Source organism: Varroa destructor, unplaced genomic scaffold, assembly GCF_002443255.2.
Source record: "Varroa destructor unplaced genomic scaffold, Vdes_3.0 BEIS01000002.1, whole genome shotgun sequence".
NCBI lineage: Eukaryota > Metazoa > Arthropoda > Arachnida > Mesostigmata > Varroidae > Varroa > Varroa destructor.
The window spans coordinates 51,815,067-51,830,633 of NW_019211455.1; the positions used below are offsets into that span (position 1 = coordinate 51,815,067).

At 42.8% G+C, this 15,567-nt stretch overlaps 1 protein-coding gene across 1 annotated transcript in view; it reads right to left on the reverse strand.

Moving 5' to 3' along the window:
* LOC111245544 (uncharacterized) overlaps positions 1–14,641 on the reverse strand; it is a 29,997-nt gene extending 15,356 nt beyond the window's left edge. Inside the window, exons 1-2 of the mRNA XM_022794031.2 lie at positions 13,814–14,641; positions 2,228–2,723 (exon numbers count right to left, since the gene is read on the reverse strand). Of these exons, the coding sequence (XP_022649766.1) occupies positions 2,228–2,723; positions 13,814–14,104 (787 nt within the window). The 5' untranslated portion in view covers positions 14,105–14,641. The remainder of the gene's footprint in view (positions 1–2,227; positions 2,724–13,813) is intronic.
* Positions 14,642–15,567: the final 926 nt, after the last annotated feature.

A 15,567-nucleotide genomic window follows, 5' to 3' on the forward strand; every position in this document is an offset into this window, starting at 1 on the left:
ATTACACTGTTGTTGGCAGACGCTCGGTATTTGTGACCGAGACACCTACTAATTTTATGATCCAGTGGCCAACAAGACAAAGCTCTGCCCTTGGCTGTATTTCGAGGCGCGTTTTTGTAACTATCTTAATTTTTGTTTACACAGCACTTCAAATTTCAGATCCATAAGTTTCCGCTCATTTCTAGCTGTATGTTCATTTTTTTTTGCACAAAAATATGTCAACTTGGCAGAGAACGGCGGACTCCAGTTGCACGGACAGACATGCTTGACCGAGACACCCTGAGCTCTGTCAACATAATTTTCTGAGGGTTATTAGTGGTACGTGGAAATCATTTTACAGAATTATACAGAGAAATGTACATTATTTTTTCTTTAAAATACTAATCATATGTTTGATACTTTGTCTCGAATTTGTCGTCTACTAACCGAGGATTACGAAACGGTTACGCACGCTGTACGATACTGTGTATGCTATTACCCGCAAAATTAGGTTGAGCAAAGTGGTAGCTTTGAAATCCGGTTGAGTTTAAAAAGCTGTTTGCTAAGTAAGCCAAGAACCTGTGTCGTCGTTTTCTACCACAAGCTCTTTTTTAACTTCCGAGATAACTGACTTATTAAGATCATATTTAGGACCTATACGAGCCTATTGCTGATGTTCGATACCTATAATGCGAGTCGCAAAAAGCTAACATTCATCAAGTCATTGGCTTTGAATTTTTGTCACCACATATAGTATACTATAATACGGTTATTAATAGATGGATACATTTCTATCCTCTTTATGCTCGAACCCATAGATTGACGCAATGTAATGATGGGCCATGGTGAAAATTACATGTGATACGTTACCGCCTCGTTATTTGTTATTTAATTTAGTTTTCTCTAGTGGCTCAATACATGAGCAAATGTTCTATCACAGTTAGCAGCTCCAGTTATACGCGTCGTAAGCAAAGCAAACTATACTTATCGTTTTATCCTTGAAAACACTCCATCAAGGGGTATCTGTTTGCCTCTCATATTTTCGCACTGCCCCTACTTTATGCTGCCGTATTACCTTTAGAGCTTGGAATCTGTAGGTAAGGGCCATTGGCTTGCGCGCACAGGACAGAAGCAACTGTTTCTGCTAAAACTGTTCTTTATTTTTTTTTTTACTTCTAAAAGGAAAAACGCGTGAGGTGTGTGAAGGTCGCAGAAAACGCTTATAGGTCAAAACGGCGGTTTTACCTATTAATTTTTCGTGCTGGTCCATTGATTACAAATCAGCTATGCCGTTTAAAACTAGCTTGGCCATGCTACATGAAGACAGTAATCAATAAGTTCGCTTTAATTATTTTAATATCTCGCTTCAACAGCTCGGTAGTTTGGCGTTTGCAGCTGCATTTTTATTTATTTATGCTGATACGAGCATGCGTCTTGAGAGGTTTATAGACTTTGATGAACAATTAGTAAACTGGGCTTGTCGTATTTAAAACACTTATAATTAATATAAGACGCTTGTTCATACAATAAATAACCTAGCAGCTCTCATATATAGCGTGGCAGAATTTTGCACAAAAAATGAACACCGGCAGCAATAATGGTGCGACAAGCGAACAGGCATATAGGCGAACAGTCAGACCTGTTTTATTTTTTTTTTCGCTAGGTTTTCGTTCTGGTTGAACACTGGAGCTAAAGGTCAATGAACGTAAATAGTACCATGTGGTGTCTCAAGCCTTCAGCTTTAACCTCAACTGCATGAAATATATAGTTCACAAGTGTTTGTCAACTTAGGGTTTTGTGAACGAATAGCCTTCCTTGCTTTTTGCCACCCTTCTCTTTAATCTTCTTCTAATTCTCTTCCTTCTTAATCTACCCTTGTAGATACGTTTGTGGAATTGTGCTTCTATACTACTATATGCCCTACAAATCTTTCTTCTCTGTTCAAACATACAATTAGGTTTAAGCGTTATCGTCTCCTTCGTACATATGCGGCTTCACGAAAAACGTTACCTTGACGGAAGACTTCGTTAGGGTACAATCTGTCTATAACGAATATTTATATTAACTCAGCTATGTTACTGTGATAACTCACTATTATAGCCCAGCGACAATCGATACACGACCCCGTATATAAACATATAGCAACGCAAGCTATCTCACGTCTAAAAGGATTAGCTCTGCGCGTACCATATAGTCGTTCCGTTCCTACTGCTAATTAGTGAGCACTATAAAAAATTCCATCACTTACATGTATCACAGGAGAAGGAGTTGTACGGAGTGGAAAAGGGCGAAGCCTGATGCAGCCGTTGGTGTTCGAGGACGTCCTCACGCAGCTGTAACGATTGCCGTAACACCTCGGGGGCGGTATATTGCGGGTTGAGGCTTACCGGCCGCCAGTTACTCGCCTTCTGGACGCCGGTTGAACTAAGCAGGAATACATGATCGCATTTGTCGAGTGCGAACGAGCTAAGCTGCAGTGCGCCCTGAAGTGTAAAGCCTCGCGCATGAAGGTCTTCGCAGATGGCGCACATCTGCGCCAGGTAGCTCCTAACATGGTCGGGTGGCAAAGATCGTGGCACGAGGCGACTGACTACCGTTTGCAGGTGGTCCCGATCCTCACCGAAGATAACAGCCGATCGAGACTCGTCTAGTCGTATAATGTGGAGGCTACGCGCGACCCCTAAAACGTCCCAAATCTCTTTTTCCTTCAGAATCAGTGACGTCAACTGGTCGTCATTGAGAACCTGCAATTAATTGACAGTTAAGGTCGTTATGGTTAGTGGAAAGGAACACACGGCATATAAACAGCGATATAAAGACACGTTCAAATTCGATTCGCGTTTGACCGTATTCGAGCCGTTGTCACCCAGGTATCATCACTCAGATCATCCCGTGCAGTACCTCAGTTGAAAGTTTTAAAAACCTTCAACTACAAAACGTTTTACAAAGAATACGGACAAATAAGACAAAATGAAGGCCGTCAAAGAATTTTATTCAAAGACTACCATTTATGTTTGAGTCGAAGTAGTCATTTTGTTGAGTAAATTAAACGGTACATACAGATATAAATTTGCAAATTAAGTAACATATCTAGTGTTTAGGACAAAAAATCTTAAAGCGAACCATAACTTTTAATTAAATACACCCCCTTATAAAAAAGATCTAGAAATCACGGCATGTGTAAACTGTCCAGCACAAGCAGTATACTAAACTAATGTTGTACCTCGCTTTCCATGTTTTCAAACAAACGAGCGAAATATTTATTGACATGATCATAATATATAGACTCTACTGGTTGTTCCCCTAGGGTTGTAGATAGTTATTGTTTTTCATCAATTTGTTCAATGATACGTATCTACCGTGAATGTGACTGTGCTAGATCTCAAGCGGCGACTTGAAATAACTGAAAATTGGTCGTGAAATAATTCAAAACTACACTGTCCGTGTATGTATGGTGTACGTATTTTAGATTACCGGAGATATTAAACGTTGTAACTCGATAAAATTACCCTACTTGTCACCCAAAGCGACCATCTAATCTGTCATTGATTGGACCTTTATTATCTTTGCTCTTAGCGAAAAACGTTTATTTGTATGGAATCGAATTGTCACTGAAAACAATGCGAAAAAATTGGCATTAGCATAATTAAATGTACATCAAAAACATGATATAGTTTATGATTTTGTAGATATTCTTTGTCAACTAATGTTCTAGTTTTAGGCTCAAGCGGCAAATAATATTTCTACGGAACACCCATTTCGTGTACTACAAGAAAGAACAGCTTCTGCTTTACTTATCTAAAGACGCCTTAAGCACCTATAAGTCAACGTGAACTCATAGTCACAGAGAAACATTGCGTCGAAACGACCGAGCACCCACATAAGGCAACAGGTTATACTGTCCAATAGACGGTTTAAGAACAGGTCTCAAGAAGGCGTAAAGTAATATCCGCGGAAAAATCCTAGGTCATCTCAATGTCCTGTCGTCTTGTCGATGACGTGTATCGTTTAAATTCTTTTTCAACTACCAGCCCGGACCATCCGATGTGTCGTGCGTGACATAGATCGATGGACATTTGGATGGAAATGTGCTGTTGTAGATACTGCTGCATTTAGCAACACGGATAGATGGCCATATTAATTGCATTGGATCATTAACTGCCATGCACAAAACGATTTATCACGGATGGCTGATATCTGCTGACGCTGAGCGCTAGTAGCTCAGGATAGACACAAGGCAGGTGCTATAACCTACAGTCTCCATCTCACGATATTATCCGAATTCGCTACCGCTTTCGACTGCGATGCTTAAGACAACAGCAAAGTCCGGGTAGACCTCTGCGTCGCTATCAAGCTTCGAATGATATCTACTAACAGTACTGTTCCACTGTCGTACTGCTGTTATACATTAATGTATGTACATATAGACAAAGCCTCACATAGATCAACAAGAGCTGAAATATCTAACGCAACAAAGCTTTGTCATATTCCCACAGCCTTGAGGCTTTATCCTCTCATTAAGGTATCTCTGAAAATTACTTATGCATGCTATATTGCCGACTTAATAGTAACAGTATACATCCTAAACTCAATAGATAATCTATCTTTGGGCTTTATCAAAAAGTAAGCGCATAAACTAACAAGACCCTGGTGCTCTGCCTATACAAATAGAAGCCGCAGCAGCTGGTCATGAAACTTCTATATCGTTATATTTTTCCATTACATATTAACAGCAAAAATATCAACATGATGGTGGTTTTCTAATTCTGATTCTGCATATAGGGTCGGAGCTGCATGATGCCATAATCCAATGTGTGCCCAGCACCATCTTCTCGCCGACATCAACAACGGCGGTAGCTGACATGATCATGTCCACACGATAAAAAAACAGGCGGGGGAAACGCAGAACAGCAGCGGTTTTAGAATACTAGCAGGCGGCCTAAAGGATAGAAGCACACTGGCGATAGCAGTGCGACGATGGCTTTGAACAGTAACAAAACGGAAAATTTAATCCCTCTCTTGGCCTGTAGCTGGAATCGAAGGCGTTCTTCACGACGACAGTCAAAATTAGAAGGATAACCGACAGGTAAATATAAGCTAAGCAGGGCAGGTAGCATCGTATCTAGGGGCTTTACTTATGTAACGACATGCTCCTGTTGTTGTTGTTTCCGTTATTAAGTACATGGCCTTTATTTCGTTTGATGTGGCAATTGTTAGTTGATTAGCTGGGATGGTCGGTTCAGATATGGGTCGCTTTTGTCGAGCTTAGCAGCACGATTAACATATGTTGAGTCACCCCTTTAACGTCAATCTAACACAATCAAAGGACATAATAGTTTTTTTTTAAACGGCATATAAACTCTAAACGACATTTGGTCAATTTCTGCCATAATAAAAATGCTAACTTTCGTTATAGCCTTCATGAGCAACAACGGAACGTCTTGTTTTTATTCATGAGAAATCTTTCGATCCAAACGTGCCAGTCACATAAGCAAGTAGTTGTTAGCTGGCATTAGCTGTATTTGAAACTTGACACGGTCGCGTTGTAACAAACAGAAAATAACAGAAAGAAAAGCAACAGTGCTATATGCATTATCGTCATTCCGCTCAAAAGCGCACCTAACTCCCCCAAGAGCCACAGCAAATACATAAATTAATTTGCTGGTCATTACGAAAAGAGCAGCTTTTATCTCGTCACGATATGTTTCGTAACAGTTGTCAAAACACCATCACTCCCAACAACAGATACAACAGCAGATGCTGCTGTTGTTGCCACCTTGCAGTCTTCTGGTTACAAAAAAACATTATCATCATCGTCGCCGCCGTCGCCATGGTGATGCCTTGGAGCCATGGTGAGGACCACCGCTCCTTATCGTAAAACCAATGTGACCACAGAACCATGTCAACCAGTCAGTCAGTCAGTCAGCCAGTCAGTCATACCGTCAACCGTCCGTTCTTGCTTACGGCTACGGCTTGTTGATGCTCCGTGTCGTCCTCATATCTCGCTTGTAGTATATATACATTGAAACGTGCGCCATGTGCGTATGTCGGTCGACAATTCCGTTTGTTGGCTGCGTGCCAGTCGAGCCGATTACTCGAGTTACTGGGCGGCAGCGGCGGCCGTAGTGAGTGAAGCTGGCCGTGTGTGTTGTGAGCAGGCAAACAGGCTGGCTGGTGAGCACCTTTTCGCGCGTTGCTGTGACTTCTTCTCTGCTCCACTAACTTCCTCCCTTCAATTATTAGAACGTCACTCTTGGCCCTTGTGGTTCTATTAGTTTGAGTAAAACAAGCTAGTTCCTTCTAACCAGTGACTGACAGTTTGAAAATTTCTTTTTTTGCAAATTTCCGCGGTCTACCGGAACCATCGCTGATGGGCAGCAGCAACAGTGAGGAGACTTTGCTTCTTCGTCGCCTGTGACCAGTGATAAGACCTAAGTGTGTGCTGTTGTTTTTGCTGCTGTACTGCTGTGTGAACATTTGAACAGAACAACGATCGGGTCGTCTGTATTCCACTCGACAGTAGTGGCAATAGGAACGGCGGGTCACAGCCACCGTCAGCGTGGAACCCGTGCAAATCTGCGCTTCTCGTTAGATTTGCTTTGGAGCCACAGCCATAGCTATTGTTGCTGCAGGTGCTTCTGAGGCTACTGCTGCTGCTGAAGTTCGTGGCTGCTCAGAGGACATTCACCTAGAAATTCTTGAATCCAGCGCGTGACAGCAGGGACGATGGTGAAAATGGCTACCGCGTTTATTACGACTACCAATCTGCATCGGCAATAGAACTGGCAACGCGCATGCAAGCAAGCATATTGGCGTTTATTAATCGATTGCAATCGCGAACACATGTGTGAAAATATGTACACTTGCACATTAGTTCCTACGAATGAAATCGGGCGCAAAAGGAGATGAAAGGAAAAAAGAACAGATACTGATCATCGCCTTTCGGCAGGCTCGTTCCATCTCGCGCACATACTTTTACGGCGGTGGCGACAGCAGCGGGCTATGCATGTAGACAGAGACATCTTGTTCGTTCTTGTCGCTATTATTAACAGTAATAGTTCCTAAAATAAGGATAATCCTTGCATGAAGTCTTCTTTCAATAACAATTAGCATAATAAATATAAACGAACATTTATATATTTAGTAATAGATATATTTTCTTTCACCTTTTGCATAGCGACCAATGACCCATCAAGTCATAACATTACCCTGAATGTTGTATATTTCCTTGCCCTGTTTAGGTCATTTTAATTGAACGAACTCAGGCGGGCGATAATCTTATCGCAACTAAAAAGGTTGTATTCGATAACCACTAAATGAAGCTTTGGTATTTAGTTGTGATAATGTCAAATTGGTTAAGCAGTGGTTGGCAGTAAATCATGCTAACAGCTATCAAGAACGACACGAACATCCCAATGTCTTGGCCAAACAACTATGAAATGGTGATAACTCACGTTCCAAACATTTTGCTTTCCTTTGGTTGGCCTTACTAAATTATGCACAACCTTTAGGATCGCATATTGATACACAACAGATGCGCGTGCATGTCTGTGTTTTTGTCAATAAAACATAGTAATTTGCAGCCCGCACTGCTTCGAAGCGATTCCGAATCCAGTATAATTGTTATAATAGCAGTCATCTCCATATCGATCCCATGTGAGTCACTGTGTCGTTGTTGTAATGCGTTTTGCATTTGCACTCGAGTAATTGTATTTATATGGGTCAACTATAGTTTAGACTTGCATATAATAAGACAACTAGTAAGATCGTGTGTAGTATAGAAAAAATAACTTTTTGTGTACATAATTCAAACTTTCCTTCCCAGTCCATTTAATACTAATCAATAGTTATTATTCTTGTTGAGCGTACGTACATGCCGTTTAAGGGGTGAGCTGACTTACCAGTAGGGGCGTTTCTTATTTTTCACAATATCGTCGTCGGTGCGAAAGTTGTATGTCCAGGGATATTCTCGTTATAAAATCCCCGTTTCCGGGTGTAAATACCTGGGAACGTTCATTACGGTGGAACATGTTGTGAGCGGCAATTGAATAGGCTTAAGCGAATTTGTGGTGGAGACTAAGGTATCTCGTCCAGCACTTTTAGTATTGATCAAAGAGAGACGCGTTCGTGTCCTCACGAATCACGCAGTACGTACCCGTGCGCTGGTAGTTTATCTATTTCGGTAGAAACGGTGAAAGAGAGAAACAGTATCTGTGTGTGCATGTGTGTGTTTAAGTGAAGGTTGTCTCTAATTGGTTCTATGCAATTTACCAATAACAGCAGTGAGAGCAGCCCTTCTTCACGGACACAGAAAAGACATATGAGGCACTGAAATATACACTTCAATGACTACCCCGACTAGATATGTTACATAATTATTGGTTGTACATTAATCATATTGTTGGTATTACAGTTTTATTGTCCCTAATACATTTGCTTGTTGTCTGTGTACATAAACTATGTTTCCATACTTGTTAGATGCCTGAATATTCCAGCCCCTTTTAGTTTTTCGGTCTTTATTGACCAATGCAACTTCTTTTGCCGCTAACGAGCTGAGATCATTATAGTGTATATGAAAAAAACCTGAGCTATCAATCGCAGCAGCGTTGACGACACCTACACAGCCGGAGAATGCTAGACGTTTACCACCACTCTCAATTAGCTAGTAATCAATGTCTTTTTATTGATTCCTCTACTGATAGCTACGAGACTAATTGTCCCGCAGCTTCTTCTCTAACCCTTACATTAGCTAAAATATCCGCGAGGATAGCATCAGCAAAGGCTGCTTTCTATTTCCTCTGCATATTTGTTACTTCATTTCAATTGCGTGGTAATGCTAAAAATTTTGTCGTTAATTCTGCCGGCACCATTCACGTCAATTGTGCTGTTGCGGTTTGCACATAAAGACGTACAACTAGTTACAGTCGCACAGTCACGCAAGAAGATGACAAGCAACTTCAGCACCTCAGCAGCAACAAGAGCAACAATAAGCAACCGGCTAAGTGCAGCAGGGAGCGATAGTGAACGGCCGTTGAACGGCCAACAGCAATCAGACAAACTAATCGGCACAGAGACTCGTGCCTGAGCACCACTGTCCGGTAAGGGCCTGCACCTAATCGCGCGCGGCGGCCTGCTGCCACAGCAATAGATTATTGCCTCTGTGACTGCCAGCGGTGCGGTTGACGCCGCTATGGTTAGTAACGCGGTTGCTTCAGCCACGTTACGGCATGGACACACTAGTTACACCAGCAGCACTAGCAGCAGAATACTCATCATAAAATCATCATCTGCTGTGCTTCTGCCACTGATGACGGTTTTTGATGACCGAACTTTTTTTTTCTACCAATAAGAATAGCGAGATAACAGCCCCTTGGTTTACTGTCCAGTCATCATTGCTGACAGTAGTGGTGTGTCATTCTTTCTTTGTCGTATTGGCACACGTATTAAATAGCTTGTAGAGCACTGACAAGGCTAGCTATGGTATTGGCGCCACTGCACGTTCTAAGGTAACTAGGCGGCAGACCTAACCTAAGCTAGCGTGCACACAAGGTCTCTCTCTTACCCAGAGGTCTTCTAACGCCACCAGAATTGGTATAGGCCTCCTGCCCTCGGTTGGCGACTTCCTACCATTCAGATCGCTAGTTTTGCTTTTTTCCTACAGCCATAGCAGCACAGACGGTGGTAACCCCAGTGGGCCAGCCATCCCACCCACTGACCCGTTGAGTATCAGCGCCTGCCAGATAACATCCTCTACGGGTATTATGGTCAGGATGAGTTTACCGCTGATGGTTGATGCTGCTGCTGCTGCTATTATCGTTGAATCTATTCATGTGAAACTAGTAGTGTATAAATCGGTGAGTGTGTCCGTGTGCGTTAGTGGCACGACGGTCATCGGTACTCTGCTCCTGGCGATATGGCCGCGGCCATACGACATTCGGTAGCTGCCAAGATTACCTAACAGCTAGACGACAACAACAATGGGAGCCAGTGGCCGTCCGGTCCACCACTGCTTAGTCCAACAGTAAGCAGCTAAACAAGGCGACAACAACAACAATAATATGGACAAGCATAACAAACGACAAACGAGCCGTTAACGGTAGCAGCAGTAGTTGAACAGAAAAACCGTTTACGACTAACTGGTTATAGGAATAACGAAATCGTCGGCTAGAGCACAACCGTTGTCGGCTTTCGCTGCCGTCAGCGACAACGATGAAAGGTACCAATCGCCACCGGGGGCCAACCAACTAATCCAATTGCTAGTTAGTTTGCGACAACTGCCGATTGTTGTCGTGGCAGCGCCGCAGCTCACAACAATAACAATAAGCACGATACTCTTATAACAACATCTTCGCGCTGTTATTGCACCAGGCATATGAACAAGCGCCTTCTCCCCCCACAAAGCGTCTTCAAGTCTCTCAAAACCTTTTCATTGTTTCGTTCATCGTCATCATTATAATTTATATCGTCGTTGCAATTATCGGTTGAGCTTGATGGGATGTTTCTTTTCTTCGTTCCTATCATTCTTCAATTCCCTCAACTGATCTGCCTACTTCACAAAGCGTATCATAGACGGATGTCGTCGCTAACTCCCTACTATTACTCGATGCATGTCAGTGTACTACTTGTCAAAAAAGGAAGGGCAACAAACAACCTCAATAGGACAGCGAGTTTAGCAGACTTTATGATATACATACTGAGCTTACTGAGTTTCTGTTTTTCTATTGAACTGTCGTAGAGCAGCAACCTGCCGCGCGATTTATCAGCTCCACTTCTTTCAAACTGACGAACAAGCCACTGCATGTCCGGTGAATACTGGTGTACTCCATTTTAAGTGTGTGTATGCGTCTCAAATCAGCACCGAACTATGTAGATCGCTCCGAAAACGAAAAAGCCAGAATACGTTCAAATGGATACGTTAGCAAGTATCACAGTATCACATCACATTGTTACTGTATATACGGTATTTCATCATCAAGAAATTATTGCAGACAATAGTTATATCTCACTGCGGCGCTCATCTGGTCAGAATGCAGAATTTGGGGGGTCACTATGAGTAAGTGAATGAGTTATTACCCTATCTCGTTTGGTCCTGCGTCGCTCAACAAGATCTGATCAGATCAGGTCCGACTTGACTTAACCTGTCTAGGACCAATGTAAACTAAACCTATTCGATTGCATGACGTTTCTTTCGTCTCTCCCTTTTTCGCGTTGAGAGGATAAAAGTAGCAATTCGCTAATCCTGTTAGTGTATTTAGGAACTGTTCTGTACATGCCGTATCATAGGTAGATAGAGGAAGAGTAACACAAGCAAGCGCAAACGAAAGACTACAGACAAATAGTCAAATCTAATTCCCATACATATAGAAATAGATAGGTTTTAGGTCGTCGTGGTTGTGCTGGCCGTAGTAAGTCGTAGACAAAGCTTATGCATACTGATAGCCCTTGTGTACCGTTACCTGCCAGCAAAGGGGCATCCACTCCTGTAATGGCAGCAGCAGAAACAGTGAAGGCGACAATCGCAAAGGCCGCCGCTTACGTCACGATTGTTCGTGACATAAGTCGATATATATATATATATATATAGCAACGATCTGAAGACAATGATAACGCTAAACCTCCAGCTTTACAACGACGATTCTTAGAAGAGCCGTTGCTGTTCGCTCAGATACATTCTCTCTCACTTTCTACCTGGCAAAACCACAGGTCCAGCTGGCCAAAAGTCAATCAACACATTTGCTAATTGATAAACTGCTGCCCTTACTCTAATTAAACAAATATATCAATGGATCAATATGTTCTGGCGCTTGGCTTGCGTTCACAATAAAATAATGGTACTGATAGGAGTTCTATAAATCTAGTAATTTTAAACCTAGTAAGTTTAAACACACACTGGCTAATACTACCAACCTTCTGCCCGCTTCGAAATACACATTCTGGTATGCTTTATGGTAGTACTATTGTTTAATACCATTACTTGGATAATGGTCATCGTGCGATGGCGATGGGTAATGTAAATCGTCTTTCATACGCCTTTTCCGAGCTTTGATGTTAACTAATAAAATACATTACGTTCCAAATTGTATTACTCTATGCCTTGTTCCTAAAACCATTCTGGGGTTTGGTCGGGTGCCTTTAACCCTTCGAAGATCACTAAGCGATAACATTAGGTTTTGTGTTGTTGTGTTATTTCGGAAGATGACGGCTGATGGGCCACGAGGTCGATTTGCGTTCAGTTTGAGATTAACATAGTACTATCTCGTAACCCTTTAGAATCGTACGTTCCCTCCGTTCCCACGATTAATTCTTTCCCTGAATGGGTACGTTGTTCTGTTGCTGGCAATTCCTTTCGCACACCGACGTTGCCCGACTGGCTGGTTGGCTGGCTGGCTAGCTCGACTGATACTGATACGCATTGTACCAACGATACACTCGTATCACTCCTGTACTAATATTGCCATTTGCGTCAGCAGTTCCACAACCGCTGTTGCTACACGCCGCTGAAAAGCAGTGGCAAGCTGGCAATATCGAGCTTTTTTGCTTACGGACTTTGCAGAGATCACCGTCGCCCGGTAGATGGATAACATGGAGCACTCTCACATACAAAGGCACACACAGGCATGAAGCGGCGACACAGCGTTGAGCTAGCGAATACGCTGATGGTGGATGTCGAGCCACTATTTGACGGCAGTACCGCAACCGTCACCAGTCACAATCGCTGGCGACGAGTCCTGCAGCGTGAGCACTAGTAGCAGTCGTTGCAGTTGCAAAAAAAGGCAAGAAGAGACGGCCGCAGCTATAACAACTAAAACAGAAATTCAATCACTCGTCACCTACTATTGTACACCACAAGAGCTTATAGTAATAGTATCACTACGTCTATAATGATGATACTTGCACGAGTGCTACAGCTAAGAGGATATAGTTCTGCTAGATGTTACGTGGGAGCAAGACACAGTGAAACACGGGAACACGGGAGCCTACACACCGCGGCGTGCTTAGATACTTCCACAGGCAGAGAAACGGTACCATGGACGCAAAAATATATATGTGTGTACGGCAGCATATAGAAAAATAGATATATGTATATGCATATATTAAATGGAAATTACTCGAGAAAGATATCCTTCCAAAGATTTAAACTACATCGAAAAGACTTGACGATCGAGAGACAATCTGGGGCTTATCTAAATAAGCACACACATTAAGACAGACATAATTGTCTGAAATGTTGCTCGTTCATGATGATCAGTAGCTGGCACATCATTGGGGTAACAACAAAATAGTGATTTGCAGCGGCGACAGGGAGCACAGAAATCGACGGGTCGAAACCGTCGAGGCCACTCAGGGGCTGCCACGAGGCATGCAAAGTGTCGTTGGGCGTCAAATAGTCGTTTTGGATCATATCTAAGTAGATGTAGAACATCAGAGGAGTGGCCAGTGTCACCAATTAAAACGGCTAAAAGACTATGCTTGCTTCCAAGGGAAGAATGACATTCCCCTCTCTCCCTAAGTTTTGTTCACCTCGAACCTCAAGCTAGCAGCAGCATGACGACGACCACTAAGAGTGGGTGTGAAAGGTTCGAACCTCTTCAGGGAGCTACCCACAGACCAACAATTGCTAATTATACATAACCAGACCCTACTGGCTCTTAGGGGCTAGCTGAAAGCTTTCCGGAGTGTCGGTACATCGTGGCGATCGAAACCAACTTCATACCATACCTATTGCTGTACAACCACACGGTAGCACGGCCATATAGCAAGGGGTCGATTCGCCTCTCGATCTCTTCAGTTGAATTGGGTGAAGGGTGCAGTGTTTTCTACATGTTAAACTTACCTGCGAGTATCGTACGGTTTGCTGTAGCCTGTCGTACACTGGGTAGGTCCTCGGTCGCGGCTCAGGGAACTTCCGAAGCACGACGTTTAGGCCAAAACGTTGGGTCTCGGTGGCAGCCATGCTAGCAACAGCAACTGCCTGTGCTAGACAATTGAGCTCCTGAACAGCCATCCCAATAGCAGCAGCAGCAGCAGCAGCAACCGATCGCAGTAGCCAGTGGGTGCAGCCCCGCAACCAAAACATTTGGCGCTCGTCGCGCGGACTTTCGTACCTGGAGCTCACCGAACTCATGAGCAGCACGAGCTAAACGCGAATTTAGCGAATCGGTTGTGGGCGAAAGCATCCGCGAGCCCTGCCCAAGAACCTAGTAGTCGAATTTTTGCGAAATCGTTCATTTTCAATGAAAAATTATTCGAAAAACATTGTGAGCACGTGCGACAGAGCTCCTAGCCGGCTTTGATGTCACTGCGGAATTCTGAGGCGGGAAATTCGAACGATGCGCTCGTCGGGAAGGCGAGCGCGCTGTTATTGCGCAACAGCCGTGTCTAAAGCGCCCCCTGGGACGGTAGGCGCTCTTAAATTACGCCCGCCAAAATCACGGGGTTGGTCTTTCTATGCAGTTATTACGACACAAACAGATCTCACCTGAGTAGTCAAACTCGCTTAATCACGAACAGGCCCTTAGCTGTCAGTATCCCAAACAGCTGATTGTAGGTTTTTTTCGTTATAAAAGGAGGCAAGGGTGGTTCAGAACCTGGAGCCTTTAGGAGCAGCAGGGACAAGCACCAGGTAGGCGACAACCGCTACTGCCTGCTGTTCTGAGTAGAGAAAGGCTTGAGTAGTATATAACACGATTGATATTACTGGCCTGCGTGCTTACGTATAGTAACTAATTGACAGCTTCGGCCGAGTCGGGAGCGATGGCAGCAGCAACAACAACAACAGATTACGCTACTACTACTGGAGAGTAATGGAGCGCCAGCGCATGACGTAATGTGTATCTATATATTTCCAAAAAATATCCCTTCGATTGGGCCTTAAACAGAAGTTCGTTGCTGATTACAAATGCGCGATGTCAAATGCTTATATTTGCTGAAATAGCCAGATTAGTTATAAAAACAAATGGTTTGTTCGATAAACAAATTTTTCAGCTACCCCATTAGTCATTTAACAAACATAGCGCAGTGATAATGAATCTATATTGGTATTGTTTTTCATCAAGAAAATACACTTTAAAATTCAGTAAACAACATGTGCAGAATATTTCGAAAATTACAGAGTTCTCTGGACGCCAACCGAAGTTTGATGATGATCTGTAAATAAACTTGTTTTCTATCTCTTTTTGTAAATGTTGATAGTACAACCTATGACAATATTTAAAAAATAAATTGCGTTTTCTTTGTCATAAAAAATTATGAAAAGTTTACTAAGCTACGGCAGAGTTAGCAGCCCTTCACGAAAACCCTTTGTAAAATATTTTTCTGCATGAAACATATAGCACTATTAGTCTGAATAACTCAGTCTGTATTACATAAAGAAGAACCAAGAAATGTTTCATGGAAAAGTACCTGCATAAGCCCCAAAATTCAGTTAAGCTCTCACAGGATTGAACAAATTTTCGAACACTTCGCTACTATCATTGTTACAAAATTTTCGACAATTAATTTATTGTGACATGTAATTGAGCGTACTAGAATGCAGCTGTCATCATGAATATAACTAGACCTCAACGTTACTAATTACGTATGATATCT